The sequence below is a fragment of the Alnus glutinosa genome, chromosome 3, assembly GCF_958979055.1.
Source record: "Alnus glutinosa chromosome 3, dhAlnGlut1.1, whole genome shotgun sequence".
Lineage (NCBI taxonomy): Eukaryota > Viridiplantae > Streptophyta > Magnoliopsida > Fagales > Betulaceae > Alnus > Alnus glutinosa.
In genome coordinates this window covers 20,900,410-20,916,293 of record NC_084888.1, presented here as the reverse complement: position 1 = coordinate 20,916,293, position 15,884 = coordinate 20,900,410, and the positions used below count along the sequence as shown (strand labels likewise).

The 15,884-nt window shown below is 38.8% G+C and overlaps 1 protein-coding gene across 1 annotated transcript; it reads left to right on the top strand.

Moving 5' to 3' along the window:
* The first annotated feature begins 4,001 nt into the window (after window positions 1-4,001).
* LOC133863253 (uncharacterized) lies at window positions 4,002-5,279 on the top strand. Its single transcript, XM_062299211.1, has 2 exons — window positions 4,002-4,114; window positions 4,943-5,279. Exons 1-2 carry the CDS (start codon window positions 4,002-4,004, stop codon window positions 5,277-5,279), a joined length of 450 nt encoding a protein of 149 aa, XP_062155195.1.
* Window positions 5,280-15,884: the final 10,605 nt, after the last annotated feature.

The window sequence follows — 15,884 nt, the reverse complement described above, 5'->3', positions numbered from 1 at the left end:
CGAACACTGGACGGCGTCCGGACGTGTTGCTGAGACGTTCAGATGGATGCAAGCTGGAGTAGTTTAAAGCTTCTCGACATAGGGGAAGGTCCGGACGGAAAGTTCTCGTCCTCTGGACGGATGATGCTTGGACAGTTAAGTGTCTGGACGGAATATCACGTCATCCAGACGGCTGCAAGGGATCCGATTTCACTGACTTGAAAACTATGCAAAATCTTCTAGAAAAACTCTGAATAACTGAATCCCTGTTAAAAAGCATCATTACATAGAAGTGATTTTGTCCAACAGAATGTAGCCAATCACAAACTAACAAACTCCCCATTTGGCCATTCTAGGACAAAAATCACTTGACCAGTTAAAAATACAATCCTGGTCCAAATCAAAAATTACTCCCCCTTTTTGTCACAAAAGGACAAAGGGTAAACAGAGTAATAAGATAAACCACACATGAATTACTCCCCCTAAATGTCTCAGAAGAACAAGGGTAAACAGAGAAATAATATCCAAGAGTTACAATGTTTTAACAAATAATCCACAAAAAGAAAGATAAAATATCCCAAAAATCAAAATCACTAAAAACTAGGCACAAAAAAAAATCAAGATGCATCAGCCATAGGCATATCGTCCTTATCATCACTGTTGGATGGATGATGATGCCTAAGACACTCCTGGATGTCCAGTTGGCTCTGCTCCACACAGAGGTTGATCGAGTGTACCTCCTGCTGCATGGTAGAAATGGACTGCTGCATAGATGACATAGTCAACTGCATGGAACTCATGCCTCCTTGAAGTGAAGCCAAAGCCTCCATTATCTGAGCATAACCTACATCCTGCTGTGGAGGTGGTAGAGCAGTCTGAGAAGAGGATGCCATATCAGGTACTGCTACATGGATATGAGGGGGTTGTGGATCATCATCCTGATCGTCTCGCTTCAGCTGGGCATTGGACTTCATCAGCGTCTGCTTGCTGACAGGGTTCCGGATCTTCATCTTGGGCTCACCAGTGACACCGATGCCTGACTGCAAAATGATCTGAGTGAGCAAGCAGCCAAAGGGAAGACCAGTATTGCCCTCATTACGGGCCTCCAAAATAACTCCCAAAATATGCTTGCACAGGCAGAAGGGCAAGCGCAAGCAAACAACATAAACAAATTGTGCCTTCTTCAGAATGAGGTCATTGCGCCTAGTAACAAGCCATATATTGTGCAGGATGATCTTGGAAAGCATGCGGTGCGGAGCAGACAGGGCACCGATCCTGATAGTAGTGGCACGCTCCTCACCCTGAGGGAGAGCCTGGAAAAATTCTCTAAGATCATCCAGAGATGGATGCAAGACTACCTCATTATATGGGCTGGCAGGAAGTTGAAGCACAGGCACCCCGATGATCTGATTGATGATCTGAGGATCAATAGTGATAATATGCCAATCCACTGAGGACTGAAGAACCAACCCGCGGTCATCATCCTGAACAACCTCGAGATTAGCATAAAATAGCCTGACAAGCCTATTGAGCACAACACAGGCGCAGTTGTGAAGATATCCCCAGTGGTAGGTCTGGATGATATCGTGGATGCTGTCTAGAGGAGCCACCATAATGTTTGCACGAACAACGTTCCGTTCGGCAATGACAGTTCTGTCCATAATTTTGGCTCTTAGGGCTGACAAATCTCCTTTTGTCCTCTGTTGGACTCTGCATTGTGCACTGCCTATAGACATGATTCTGCAAAAATAACCAACAAGATTTGCCAAAAATAATCTCAAAAAGGTTAGGATCTTGTTAGTTCCAAAAAAAAATTCGGCATTATAACGGTAGTAAAATGGACTTTCCAACAAAATACAACCAGCCAATATCATAATACGATCCAAAATAATGCCAAAACAGATGTTCCCAACACACCAAATATCACAAATATGCAATTCATATTCTCAAAAACATTCCCCAAAAGATTCTTCTAACACTAAATGAGAATATAAAATAAAAAAAAAAAACCTGGAGAGAGGAGAAAAATGCACAAGAGGACAAGATAACTCGAGATTTTACGAAAACTACGAGAAAAACGCACTAGAAGAAAAAAAGGACTGAGCACTGAGCCTTTAGATCAAAATATATGTGTGGCCACTCCTGTTGGTGAAGCTATTACTTGTAGAAAGTGTGTGAACAATTGCCCTATAGTGATAGAAGGGAAGACTTTACCAGCGAAGCTAGTTGTATTTAGCATGTTGGGCTTCAATGTCATTCTGGGAATGGATTGGCTATCGAAGTATAAGGCTAATATAGATTGTGATAAGAAGGAAGTGACATTCCGACCTCATGGTGTAGAAGAGTTCAAGTTCCAAGGGTCTAGAGTGCGAGCTACTCCACCACTTCTCTCTGTTATTCAAGCAATCAAGAGTGTCAGAGAGGGAGCATAAGCTTATTTGGCTTATGTCCAAGCCAATTCTAAAGTCAGAATGAAATTGGAAGACATTCCAGTAGTGTGCAACTATCTGGATGTTTTCCCTGAAGTCACGAGATTGCCTCTGGATCGAGAAGTTGAGTTATCCTTTGACTTGATGCCGGGAATTCAGCCTATTCATAAGGCACCCTACCACATGGCTTCGACAGAATTGAGAGAGTTAAGAGAGTTGAAAGAGTAGCTTCAAGAGTTGCTTGATAGGGGTTTCATTCAGCCTAGTGTGTCACCATGGGGAGCGTCGGTATTGTTTGTGAAGAAGAAGGACGGGTCTATGCGGCTGTGCATAGATTACTGTGAGTTGAATAGGGTGATGATGAAAAATAAGTATCCCTTACCAAGGATCGACTACTTGTTCGATCAACTCAAGGGAGGTTCAGTATTCTCGAAGATAGATCTTCTTTCAGGTTACCATCAACTCAGGGTACGAAAAGAAAACATTCCTAAAACAGCGATCCGAACTCGGTATGGCCATTATGAGTTTTTGGTGATGTCATTCAAATTGACAAATGCACCTTCAGTGTTCATGGATTTGATGAATCGGGTATTCCATGAATACTTGGATTCTTTTGTGGTAGTTTTTCATAGTTGACATATTAGTCTACTCAGCTAATCATGTCAAACACGAAGAACACTTGAAGCAGTAATGGAGAAGCTAAGGGAAAAGAAGTTGTTTGCCAAGCTCAAGAAATGTGAGTTCTGGCTTGAAGAAGTGTCCTTCTTGGGTCATGTCATGAACAAGAATGGACTCACAGTGGATCCGTCAAAGGTAACGGCCTACAAATGTTAGGGAAATTCGTAGCTTTTGGGGTTAGCAGGTTATTACCGGAGGTTCATCAAGGGATTCTTCGCATTGTCAGGGCCACTAACCGCCCTCACAAGGAAGAATGCCCCATTTGTATGGAGTGACAAATGTGAAGCAAGATTTTAAGAGTTGAAGCGCAGACTGGTTACTACACCTATACTTGCACTACCCATGGAATTTGTTGGGTATGTAGTGTATACAAATGCATCTAAGAAGGGATTGGGATGTGTTCTTATGAAACAAAGCCAAGTTGTGGCCTATGCCTCGAGACAGCTAAAAGATCATAAGAAGAACTATCCTACTCATGATTTGGAGCTAGCAGCAGTTGTCTATGCACTAAAGATACGGAGGCACTACCTCTATGGTGAAGAGTGCAAAATTCACACTGATCACCAACGTTTCAAGTATATCTTTACATAGAGAGACTTAAACATAAGGCAAAGAAGATGGCTTGAAGTGTTGAAAGACTACGACAGCAAGATGTTCTATCATCCTGCAAAAGGCAATGTAGTAGCTAATGCATTGAGTAGAAAGTCTCATGATGATGAGACCAATCCTGAAGAGCTCATGGACACACTGTCACAACAATTTGCCATTGTGCAGATCGATAAAGTGATGACATATGGTTCTCCAATTATGGCAGCACTTGTAGTATAGCCACCGAGTCTAGACGGAATTAGACTTGCACAAGAAAATGATCTTGAGCTGCAAGATCTCATTGATAGGACTTGCCGCGGAGAAACAATGGGGCTCTATCTCACAGGTGAGGGAACATTGGAGACAAGCAGTGGGGGAACAATTATTCCTAATGATGCTCAATTGAGAAGAAATATTCTTGATGAAGCTCATTATACACGGTATACTGTTCACCTAGGCAACAACTAGATGTACCAAGATCTGAAAAAGAAGTTTTGGTGGTGTGGCATGAAGAGAGATATTGCTGAGTACATTGCATGGTGCCCTTCTTCCCAACTTGTGAAAGCTGAACATCAGAGGCTTGCTGGGCAACTTCAGCCACTTGAAGTGCCTATGTGAAAATTGGACCAAATTGCTATGGATTTTGTCGTTGGTCTTCCAAGAGCACCAAGCAAACAAGATGCCATATGGGTTATTGTTGATCGATTGACGAAGTGTGCCTGTTTCCTCCCCATCAAAATTATAGATTAAATGAACAAGTTAGCTTAGTTGTATGTGCGAGAGATTGTTAAGTTGCATAGAGTGCCTATCTAAATTGTGATCCATGGTTCACGTCGAAGTTTTGGGAAAGGTTGTAGAGTGCTATGTTAAGCTGAATTTTAGCACCGCTTACCATCTGCAAACAGACGGCCAATCCGAGAGAACTATTTAGGCACTCGAGGATATGCTTATGTTGTGCGTGTTGGACTTCAAGGGAAGTTGGATATGCTACTTGCCCTTAGTTGAATTTGCCTACAATAACAGTTTTCAAGCAACTATTGGCATGGCACTGTACGAAGCGTTGTATGGGCGCAAGTGTTGATCACCATTATATTGGGATGAAGTTGGCAAGAGGCAGTTGCTAGGGCCTGAGTTGTTGCAAGATACAAAAGAAAAGATTGCACTTATCCGAAAGCAGATGCTCACCGCTCAAAGCCAATAGAAAAGTTATGCAGATAAGCATCGCTGCAAGCTCAAATTCCCAGTTTGTGACCTTGTGTACCTCAAAGGTATGTTGGACCCTCCCAAGTGCTAAAAAGAGTAAGCCTTTTAGCGTACAAGATCGAAATGCCTCAAAGTTTGGCGAGTGTTCACGACTTTTTTCACGTCTCTCAACTGCGGAAGTGTGTTCATGATCCTTCACATGGGATAAGTTATGAGCCTCTTGATCATCCTAATCTAACATATGAAGAGTTGCCCGTGCAAGTGTTGGATCACAAAGAACAACAGTTGAGAACCAAAACCATCCTTATTGTGATGATCTTACGGCAGAATTACGGTGTTGAGGAAGCCACATGGGAGCTTGAGCAGCAGATGCAAGATAAGTATCCCCACTTGTTCGAGTGAACCCAGGTATGATCACTTGATTCATACCATACCTATGTCATTCTTTGAGTAAAAATGCATGTTTGTTTGTTTGCAAAGCGTTTTAGAATCCAAATTTTGAGGACGAAATTTTTATAAAGAGGGAGGGATGTAATGTCCGAGACATTACTTGTGTGTTTAAGATGTAAATTAAATTAAGAAATGGATTAGAGTTAGTGAAATGTCATGAAAATGCCTAGAAAACACATAGGAAATCCAAAAAAAATGGAGTTTTTGCAGTTAGAATTTAAGTTATGCAAATTGTTTGAGAAAATGACATGTTGAACTGTTTATGTTTTATGAGGAAAGCATGTGTTAAAGGCATGATCATGAAATTAATTGTATAGTATTTGAGCATGAGCATTGAGCATGAAACATGAACATACAATCCTTAAGTGGGGGATCACGTCTCAGCGTACCTGACAAAATATTACTGGGGGATCACATCCCATGGTATTTGATAGGGAGTAATTGGACTAATTAAGTGGGGGTTCACATCCCATCGTACTTTTCAAGTAGTATTGGGGGATCACGTCCCATGCTATTTGGCAAGGAGTAACGGGAGATCACATCCCATGGTAATCAGACAACAGAATAAGAAACAGAAACAGAGAGATAACGACAACAAGCATGCAAAACATTGTTTTACTCAAGTGTTTAAGTTGTTTTCATGATATGTAGCTGTTTTCATGCTAGACGTATCTATATGCCTATAAGGCTGATGAGGATAGCGCATATGTATATGTTTACGGCTATATTGCATATGTGATTTAAAAGCATTGAGCTTCAATGTACTTAGATATTTACGCTACCAGATTTTGAAATTCAAGTGTCTTTGTATTGATAAGTGAACTGCTATTTTGTTTCCAGTTTAGCCGTACTTGTATACTAGAGCTTGCTTGTGTGCATGTATAACTGAACAAACGAATCAAAGGCACTAAGCTTCAATGTACTCTGATATGGTGTTACCTATATATGGAAGTGATGATGTCTTTGTATAGTAGGCGAGATGCCATGTTTTCCTGCTTAGTGGTACTTGTACGCTTAAGCCCTATATTGGAGCACTTGCGTGCATGTATAGTTGAGCTACCGATTATAAAAGTAGTATAGTGTAGATGGGTCTATATGTAGATGCTTCCAAGGTGGATGACTAGAACTTCTACATATGTTCACAGATACATAGTATGCTTTCATGTATTCTGAAATATCGGTGTTTACTTTATCAGCTATGTTATGTTTTTGAGGGGCGGATTTTCATAACTAAAAACAGTGGCTATTATTGTAAACAAATGATAAAATGAAAAGTCAGTTCTTTGCGAAAACTTAATGAGTATTATGTTGCTGAGGCCTCCATATTATGTACTGAGGCGGTGAACTCATACTTTCACCTATGCGGATGTGGCTACCACCACAACCGTGTAAATGAAGTTCCTTTGGCTGCAGGTATACCTGACGTGGATGACGACCCCATAGCAATGTATTTGGGATATTATGATTGAAGCTCGACGCAACAGTTGTAATGTATCGGACCATGGGTTGTCCATCCTTTTGTGTATTTTGTCTATGGCTTATGACGTATGTGTCCCTTATTATTTTGTAAAGCCATTCTTTTGTCATATAATTAATGTTTTTGATAAGCCATAAACATATAGACTTATGTATGGCTCTCTTTGTTGTAATTAACAGTTATGTTATTAGATGTGCTTTCCGCTATCTTGATGATGTTTATATGTTCCGCTGCATAGATGTAACTCTGAATATCAGGTACACATTATGGGATGTGTACTATATGTTGGTTGAACAACAAATAGTCGTACCACTCTGATGACTCATTTATGGTTGTATATATATAAAAAATAAAATAAAAAATGGGTCGTCATAGGGTACATGAATTATAGTGGTTATTGTTATAAGCTTGATAATGAGTGGTCAGCCAATGAACTTTATCACATCCGTAATGATAGTGATGTTATCATTTTGATTGGTAGGATACTAACGGAGAATAAAAGAGTGTTGCACATAAATGTGGATCACGAAACCGATGTGGCTGATTTAATTGACCCAACCGAACAACCAGCTGATGCATCTGAATTATGTTTATTGGATGGGGGAGGTGTACAAGATGCTGATGTTGACAAAGGGGATGGGGAGGAGGAGTAGGTTGGCGATGACTCATCTGATCAATCTAACGATTCTGATTATGAAGCTACTAGGGAGGAAAATTTAAGATGAGACAACTGATGTTGAGGATGAAGATCTTTATACAACAGTTGCAAGAGGTAAAAATAAAGAGGATTTTCATGGAAAATTTGATTGGATTAGGGTTGGTGCATCCTTCAATGCACATGATGGGGATGTCGTTTCATTTGATTCCGCTGATAGTGAGCGGGATATGGAGAGTTTATCATCAGAGTTTGACAATGTAATGCCTCTTAGTCTGGGCGCAAGAAGAAGATAAGCTACTCGGAATTCACTGAACATGATTTGGAAGGCAAAATAAAGATGAAAAAGGGGCTCCAATTTCCAAATACAACAATGTTTAAGGCTGCCATTAAGCATTATGCCATTCAAAATGGGTTCGATTTTGTGTACAAACACAATGATAAAATACGGATGTCAGCGGTGTGCAAACTGAATTGTGGGTGGCGGATTCATGCATTGCAGTCAAACGCACGAGATGCCTTACAAATTAAAACCTTCATCCCTATGCACAACTGTGACACCCATCATGAGAACATAAAAGCCAACATGTATTGGATCGCGAATCAATATCTTGTGAGTTTTAGAGACGATCCCACATGGACTGTGTATGGTTTGAGAGAGCGAGTTAAGAGGGACTACAATATTAAAGTTCTGAATTGAGTTGCCTACCGAGCCAAGAAGATTGCCATGAAGAAGGTGTATGGGAGTGAGATTGATCACTACCAAAACAGTCAGGACTATGCTGCAGCTGTGCACAAATGGAATCCGGGGAGCATGTGTGGTTTGTTAAAAGATGGACCTAATTTCCATAAGATGTTTGTATGCTTGGATGCATGCAAGAAAGGATTGCCGGATGTAGACCGATGATTTCATTGGATGGTTGCCATTTAAAGGGTCCATATGGGGGACAATTATTATGTACGGTATGCAGGGATGGGAATGATGACATGTACCCAATTGCTTAAGCTTTTGTAGAAGCCGAGTGTAGAGACTTATGGACATGGTTTATGGCTACTCTTCTTGATTTCCTTGGCCCTATTGAAGAGCGTGGATGGGTATTTATGTTTGATAGACAAAAGATGATATATTTGAACCATTTTCTTCGAGTGAATGACTTTAAAAAATATATTATGCTAATGTGATATATTTGTCTCTTTTGCAGGGTCTCATGTATACATTTGAGACTGTGTACCCTTGGGTTGAACATAGGTTTTGTATTCGACATCTTCATGCCAATTGTAAGAACAAATGGTGGAAAGGAAGAGCATTTAAAGATGAGTTGTTTGAAGCTGCTAGGGCCACAACCGAATCAGATTTTAAATAAATGTGATTAAGGATATGAATGAAGAAGCTTTCAATTACTTGGAAAAAATTGATCCTAAGGGTTGGTCAATGCATGGATTTGGAACCAATTCCAATAACATTGTTCAATCCTTTAATTCATAGGATGCTAGAGACAAGCCACTCATAACCATGTTGGAGATAGTTAGGAGACAGTTGATGAATAGGTTTCACACTAAAAGAGAAGGAACTAGTCAAGCCACTAATGGGATTTGTCTATAGACCAAAAAAAGCTAGAGATGTCTATAGATGTCTATAGATCTATAGAGAAACTACACTTGTCAATGGCGAGATAGGACGGCGTTTGAGGTAGACAACTGCTACGGTTCATGGAGGGTGGTTAATCTTACTAGCATGACATGTAGCTGTGGTAGATGGTAGCTTAATGGGATTCCGTGTCCTCATGCATGTGCTACTATTTACGCTGACCGATTTAATCCAGAAGACCTTGTGCATGCGTGCTATCGGTATAATACGTACAAGAAAGCATACGCTCCTTCAATTCATCCAATGTTTGGGCCTGATGAATGGCCAAAAGTTACTATGGACACCACTCTACCACCATTGGCGAGAACTTAACCTGGACGCCCTAAAAAAGTTAGGAGAAGAGATGCGGATAAGCCTCAACACCCGTATAAAGTTACAAGGCAAGGGTATGATGTTAGATGTGGGAACTGTGGGTTGATTGGCTATAATGTCAGGTCCTGTCATGAGCCATTGAGGCCAAACCGTCGGATCTATAAGAAGAAACCTAGCAAAAAGAAAAGAACTGTAAGGACGAGTGTTTTGCTGAAACATTTATACATGCTAGTTTCAACTATTTATCTTAATCCTTTGTTGATATATATATATACATACATATATATATATATATATATATGTTTTTCATACAGGGAAATGTGACTAATGATTCAGTCTCGCAACCAAATGCGTTTGGAACATCCAATGTAACGTGGCAGCCTAGTCAACATAGTGAAGGGATAGGAATTGTAAGGACATTTTTGCTGATTTTTTTTACTATATTGAACTGTAATGACACCATGTGAATGTTATAGTATATGATTGAGACTTTGAGTGGATAAATAACATTACATACTCAAAATGGTGTAGGATTCGGCTTATTCCCTATATTTGTTACTAATTGATTTTTACAATGTGTTGTTGTTTTCCTTGCAGGGGAATGTCACTAATGCTTCATTTTCGCAACATGATGGCCACACAATAGAGTAACATATTTTGTGATTGAGATTTTGTAAGGAACAATGACATATGGTGGGATTTTGTTGATGTATTGTGGTATCTTGTAATGGACAATAAGGTGGTATTTTGTCAGGAACAATATGATGTATTTTGGATTATCGAGGAAGGGATTGCATTATACATGTTGCCTTGGATTTTAATCCTCAATATACAAAATTTCCTTTCCTTTATGTTCCCTTGCTTGATAATTGACTGTATTCTTGCTCAAGATTTGTAAAATCTTGTAATTGAATGGATGATAGAGGAGCTTATACACTTGTGTCATGGGACTACCAAAAGTATGCCAACTTCTTCACCATACACCATTTTGGTTGAAGGGATCAATACAATTTAGGTACAAGGGACCAAGGGACACCAATTTGTGATTCACTTACAAACTCACATAACAATTTGCTCAATTAAGCATCCGAATAATGAGATTACCATTATGAATCGTTCTTCATGTGGACAACAAAACAAGAAACAATTCTGAAGATACCCCCATTCTACACCCTTAAGGTCTAAGAAATAACATTACAGCTGATTACATAGAACAAAAAGCATTAAACTTAGCAATTTTATCAATCAAAGCAAACTTCCACCTTTTGACGCGAATACTCAATGCTTAATGAGGCAAGAGGTCTGGTTACTCAATAAAAAGCTTAAAGTGATCAATATTATTCTTTTCCCTCTTTTCTTTTTTTCTTTTTTTCCTTTTTTCTTTTTTCTTTTTATGCCAACGTTATTCCTCCAATAAGTTACCTAACTGTATCCAAGATATTGATAATAGACATAACTGATTTCAAATTTCATACCCCACAGACTACGTGCTAGTTTGCTTGTGAGAATCAAATTGAAACAAGTAATATCTCATGCTGCCAAAGAAAATAACAAAACTTCTTAATTTCATAGTCACGTGATAATGAGTTCATCATGTTTAGCTTACCAATGAAATATAAATAAGAATTCAAAATCAACAACATGCTCAAGAATAACATAGCAAAATATTGGACAGTGTTTCGTTCTTCCATACCCCCAAACTTGATTCACACATTGTCCCCAATGTGTGTATAGAACTGAACATAACAATAAGATGATAGGAATACCTGAATGAGCAGATGTGGGGTATATCATACCCCCAAACTTGATTGCAAAAACACATGTTCTGAAAAAGAGAGTGATACTCCAACCAAATACCAGTCAAGTGCAACACATTGTTGTAAAAATATAAACCAAGAATGAAACAACAATGGAGAAGATAAACTTGGAAGGAGATCGTGTACCCTGGCCTGATGGAGGACTCGAGCACACAGGGCTTGTGCTCGAACCTATGAAGCTGACTCATTTAGTCAAAATATGTGGGATCTGCCAAGCCAATGGAATCCACATCCTTGATGCGCCCAGTGCTCTCTGACCCTTAAGTTTAAATTTGAAGCACCAATCTTTTCTTCTCTTGGACCAAATAGAATAAATTTTACCTACAGAAAGGTAATTCCGAATGTTTGCATATCGAGGTAGATCCCTCTGAATATTCTCGAACAGTTTCTCATCCAGAAGGGAATCATGAACTGGAGTAAAATGAGGAGAATACTCAGGGAAGTTTTCTACCTCGATGGTCTCTTTTTGCTCTTCTAACAACCATAACAAACTACTCTCCTGACCTCTTCGTAAGTCATAAGCAATAATGACCAAGAGAGTGTTATCTGTCTCTAAAACTGAAATTTTTAGATTATCTAGAATAGGGGTTCGGAGTTCATATGGCGTCTCGAGAATAGGAGTGGATGATGAAGGAGCCTCAGTGCTCACTTCCTCGCCTTTTGCCCGATGTAGAGCTTGTGAGGCCTCAATTCGCTCCTCCTTTCTATTTTTCATGTGAGTTTTGACCACTTCTCCATTCCTCCGAGTGGTGATAGCTTGCTCATGATAAGAGATACTCTCATCCACAATGTAATGTCCATCAAGATTGGCCACCGGCTGACTTTGAAGCTCTTCTTCTTCTCTATTGAGGTGGTTGATGATTTGTTCGACGTGAGCTTCTATCTTGGCAAAGAATTAAGGGGTATATTGTTCCTGTTGACACTTCATAATCTAATTAGTCTCCTCAATTTCTCTCATAAGATTCAACATTTAAAAGTTAGAATCTGACAGAAGAGATGGCTTCTCTTGGTATTGTTGTTATGGAGGCCAGTAGATGGGATATGGCTCCTCTTTGTGAGCTTCAATCTTGGCAATGGATTCAGAGTGAGAGTTCACAATTTGATTCTGAGAGTCCATTATTTGATCCATCTTGCTCATAAATTTCAACATCTGATCTTGAAAGTCAGAACTCATCGAAGGAGGTGGTTCGGCTTGGTATTTCTACTGTGGAGTTGCTTGATATTGAGGGGAATATGATTGATCATTGAACTTGGGATATGCCTGATGGTACAGTTCATGAAATTGTGGAGCATAATTTTCAGGAGCTTGAGCTTGCCACAAGATATTAGACTGGTTGCTCAATGCCGGGTTATAGGAATCAGAGTAAGGGTCATTCCTCGATTTAGAGAAATGTGTGTTCATATAGCAAAAGAATAATTAGAAAATTGTCCGGCAATAAGACAATCTCTAACATGGTGATAAAGACTAGCAATATGAACATGGTCCATGGGGTGTTGGAATGCCTCCCTACATGAACTAAATTGACAAAAATAAAATAAAATAACAAAAGAAAAATAAAAAATAAAGAAACCAAAATTGAAATAAAAAAAGAAAAGAATCAAGTTAAATTTAATCTTTAAAATTTAATAACATAATCGTTTGCAGTCCCTGGCAACGACGCCAAAAATTGATGGGGTGTTTTTGTGTACAAAAATATCAATAATAAATAAACCACTCGCAATAGAACGAATCCTTGTAGGACAAGGCTATACAGAGGGTGTCGAACCTCAAGGACTGCAAGGGTATTGTTATCAAGTTTATGAAGATTAAAAATAACTAACGAAAAGATTGTTGATTTTGTGATTAACTAAAGTGCATAAAATAAACGTAAAAGAGAATTGAGAGAGAGAGAGAGAGAGAGAGAGAGAGAGAGAGAGAGAGAGAGAGAGTAGAGTATTGACTTCACCGTTATCCGTACATCAATGATTAATTATATTTACATAGAGAAATTCATCCTATGCATGTTATAAATAAACAAGAAATTACCATATTAAAGAAAAAGTATAATCCATCTTTGGTTGGCATGGAATGTCCACCTAACCACTAAGATGCGGTACGACTCGTCTTTGAAAATAAAATAGACTCCTAATTTAACGTGTGTGTGTGTGATCAATTGTGTAACAAAATATCTAAATACGAAATTAAAAAAAGACATATATTTTGTTAACGAAGTGGAAACTCAATTAAGAGAAAAACCACTTTGGGGCAGCCAAACCCAGGATATCCACTATTCAGAAGACAAAGCTAGTTACGCGACATTCGTACTCACATACCTCTGATGCAGTAGTCGTTACCTTGAACTTTGACATGTATCTATACGTGAACGCCTCCCAACTAGGTCTACTACACTACCTGAAGGGTTATTCAATGGAATCTTTTAGCTTAGGGCTCCTCCCTAAGCTAAACTTCACAGGTTGATATCAAATCACACAATAAACACCCTAAGAGAGCTAGCAAATATCTTTGTTTCTGCCTAAACACCTTCTTTTAGTACATAGGAATTCAATACCGAATTTATTAAGTAATACAAGCCTAGAGACCTCTATTTATAGGTTTTAGAAGACCTATTACAATACTGATTCAGAGTTCTTTGGGTTGCGTCCGGACTTAGACAGTGGGCTTCCGGACAACAAGCAGCAACCGACTTCCATAAAGTGCTTCACGTGTTTCTTCATTAAGCTTCAATCTCTGCGTTCGGACGGTGTTGCCCTAGCATTCGGACGGTTGCAAGCTATCTTCACAAACCGTGTCAGTTAAGTTGTTCAAAATCTTCTTGAACACTAAGTAGCATCCAGACGGGTTGCCCTATTGTCTGGACGGTTGCATGCTGATATGCTGAGCTGTTCAAAATCTTCTCAAACACTGCTGAGCATCCGGATATTTCTCTGGGCCGTCCGAACGGTAACTAGGGAACCGACTTTGCTGAGCTGTAAACTGCGCAGAATCTTCTAACAATTGGAAAAACTACCTTTCTAAAGCTGATGACACTGATATTGCCATATTAAGGCTCTTTCCAAGTTGGGAAAATAAATACTGAATACAACATCCCTGTTAAGGCAGCAAACTTTCATAATAGTGATTTTGTCAACAGAATATAGCCAATAAAACAAACAAACTCCCCCTTTGGCCATTCTGTGACAAAATTCACTTGACCAGTTTAAAAATAACATTCCAGTCCAAAAATTAAAATACTCCCTCTTTTTGTCTTAAAAGGACAAAGGGTAAACAGAGTATGAAAAACCACAGCAACAAAAATACTAATATCCAAAATAACATGAATAAAAGTAAATTTTCTCAAGAGGCCCAAATAAACAGAAGTTTTTAAACCAAAACAACTGAAAAAAAAAAGAAAAAAAAAAGAAAAAAAAGAAAAGAAAGAAAGAGTGATCACATCACTTAATCATCCTCAAGCTCCAAGTGTTGGAGGCATCGCCTGATGTTAATATGGTTTTGCTCAACTCGGACACTCATAGTGTTGACTTCTTGTTGAATGGAAAGTACAGTGTCTAGAATGTGAGAGAACATAGCATCAGAGGTTGGAGTATGTGGAGCAGTCTGAGAGGAGTAAGCTGCAGCAGGATCAACCTGAGCTGACGAAGCACGAGGAGACTCAGCTTCCCTCTGATCCTCAAAGCGCAGCTATGCATTTGACTTCAGCACATTATGCTTTCCAAGGGTATCCTTGAAAATAAATAACTGATAAGATAGTCAAATAGCAATTCAAAAATATGTAAACATATTAATGAAAGTCAAGTAATCAATGAGCATAAATTTCTCTGCCGATAGAAAATTTAAATAGATGATTTAACTCATGCTATGCGTGTGTGTGTGTGTGTGTGTGTGTGTGTGTGTGTGTGTGTGTGTGTGTGTGAAAGCTTTCTCAATAAGGTATGATGTTTGCTGATATGATTTAGAACAACTGAATTTTCTAAACAAGAAAGAAATATTCAATGTTAGATCAATCAAAAGTCAAACCTTATCTTACTAGGGCCTAGTCACCCTTATCTGATATACTTCCCCTAAGAAGCAGCACTTTTTCTTATCATTTAGTCTATTAGTGACCGTCTGTTTCTGCAATGAATTGGTCACTGACTGTTTCTATAAGGACAAGCTTAAGAATATATTTTAAGCACATTCAAAAGTGGATCTTTTGAATCTAGATTTTCTGATTTTTTAATGCTTTATTTGTTTCTTGTGCTACAACCTAGAGAGTGTCACGCCCCCGTTTTGGGATGTAAGGGAAAACGCGAACTTGAGTGTTAAAAACATTTAAATGAAAGCGTACATTTACAACATATAGATTGTAACTTCCTATTTTATTATTTATGCCTATTAATAATTCTTTACAATGTCATGAATTCCAAAAAGAGACATTCTATACAATATAAAGGTTAGGTCGGTCCACAATGATTTATTGCTCTTAGCGAGGTCTACACCATTACAAAGAAATGACTTCGTCTTACTGTGTCATCTGAAAAGATTTGGAGGAAAATGGGTGAGTTTGGCAACTCAGTGAAGAAAGCATAACAAACAAGAGTATGATATTTTTCAGGAATTCTAAATAGAGTTCAAATAATTTAACAAGTAAAGAAACAATTAAATGACATA

Excerpts from the sequence above, each read along its gene's own strand:
- LOC133863253 (XM_062299211.1), top strand. The coding sequence starts at position 4,002 with ATGGGGCTCTATCTCACAGGTGAGGGAACATTGGAGACAAGCAGTGGG. Across the intron at positions 4,115-4,942 it reads GATGAAGCTCATTATACACG|GTATGTTGGACCCTCCCAAG; the intron begins GTATACTGTTCA and ends TGTACCTCAAAG.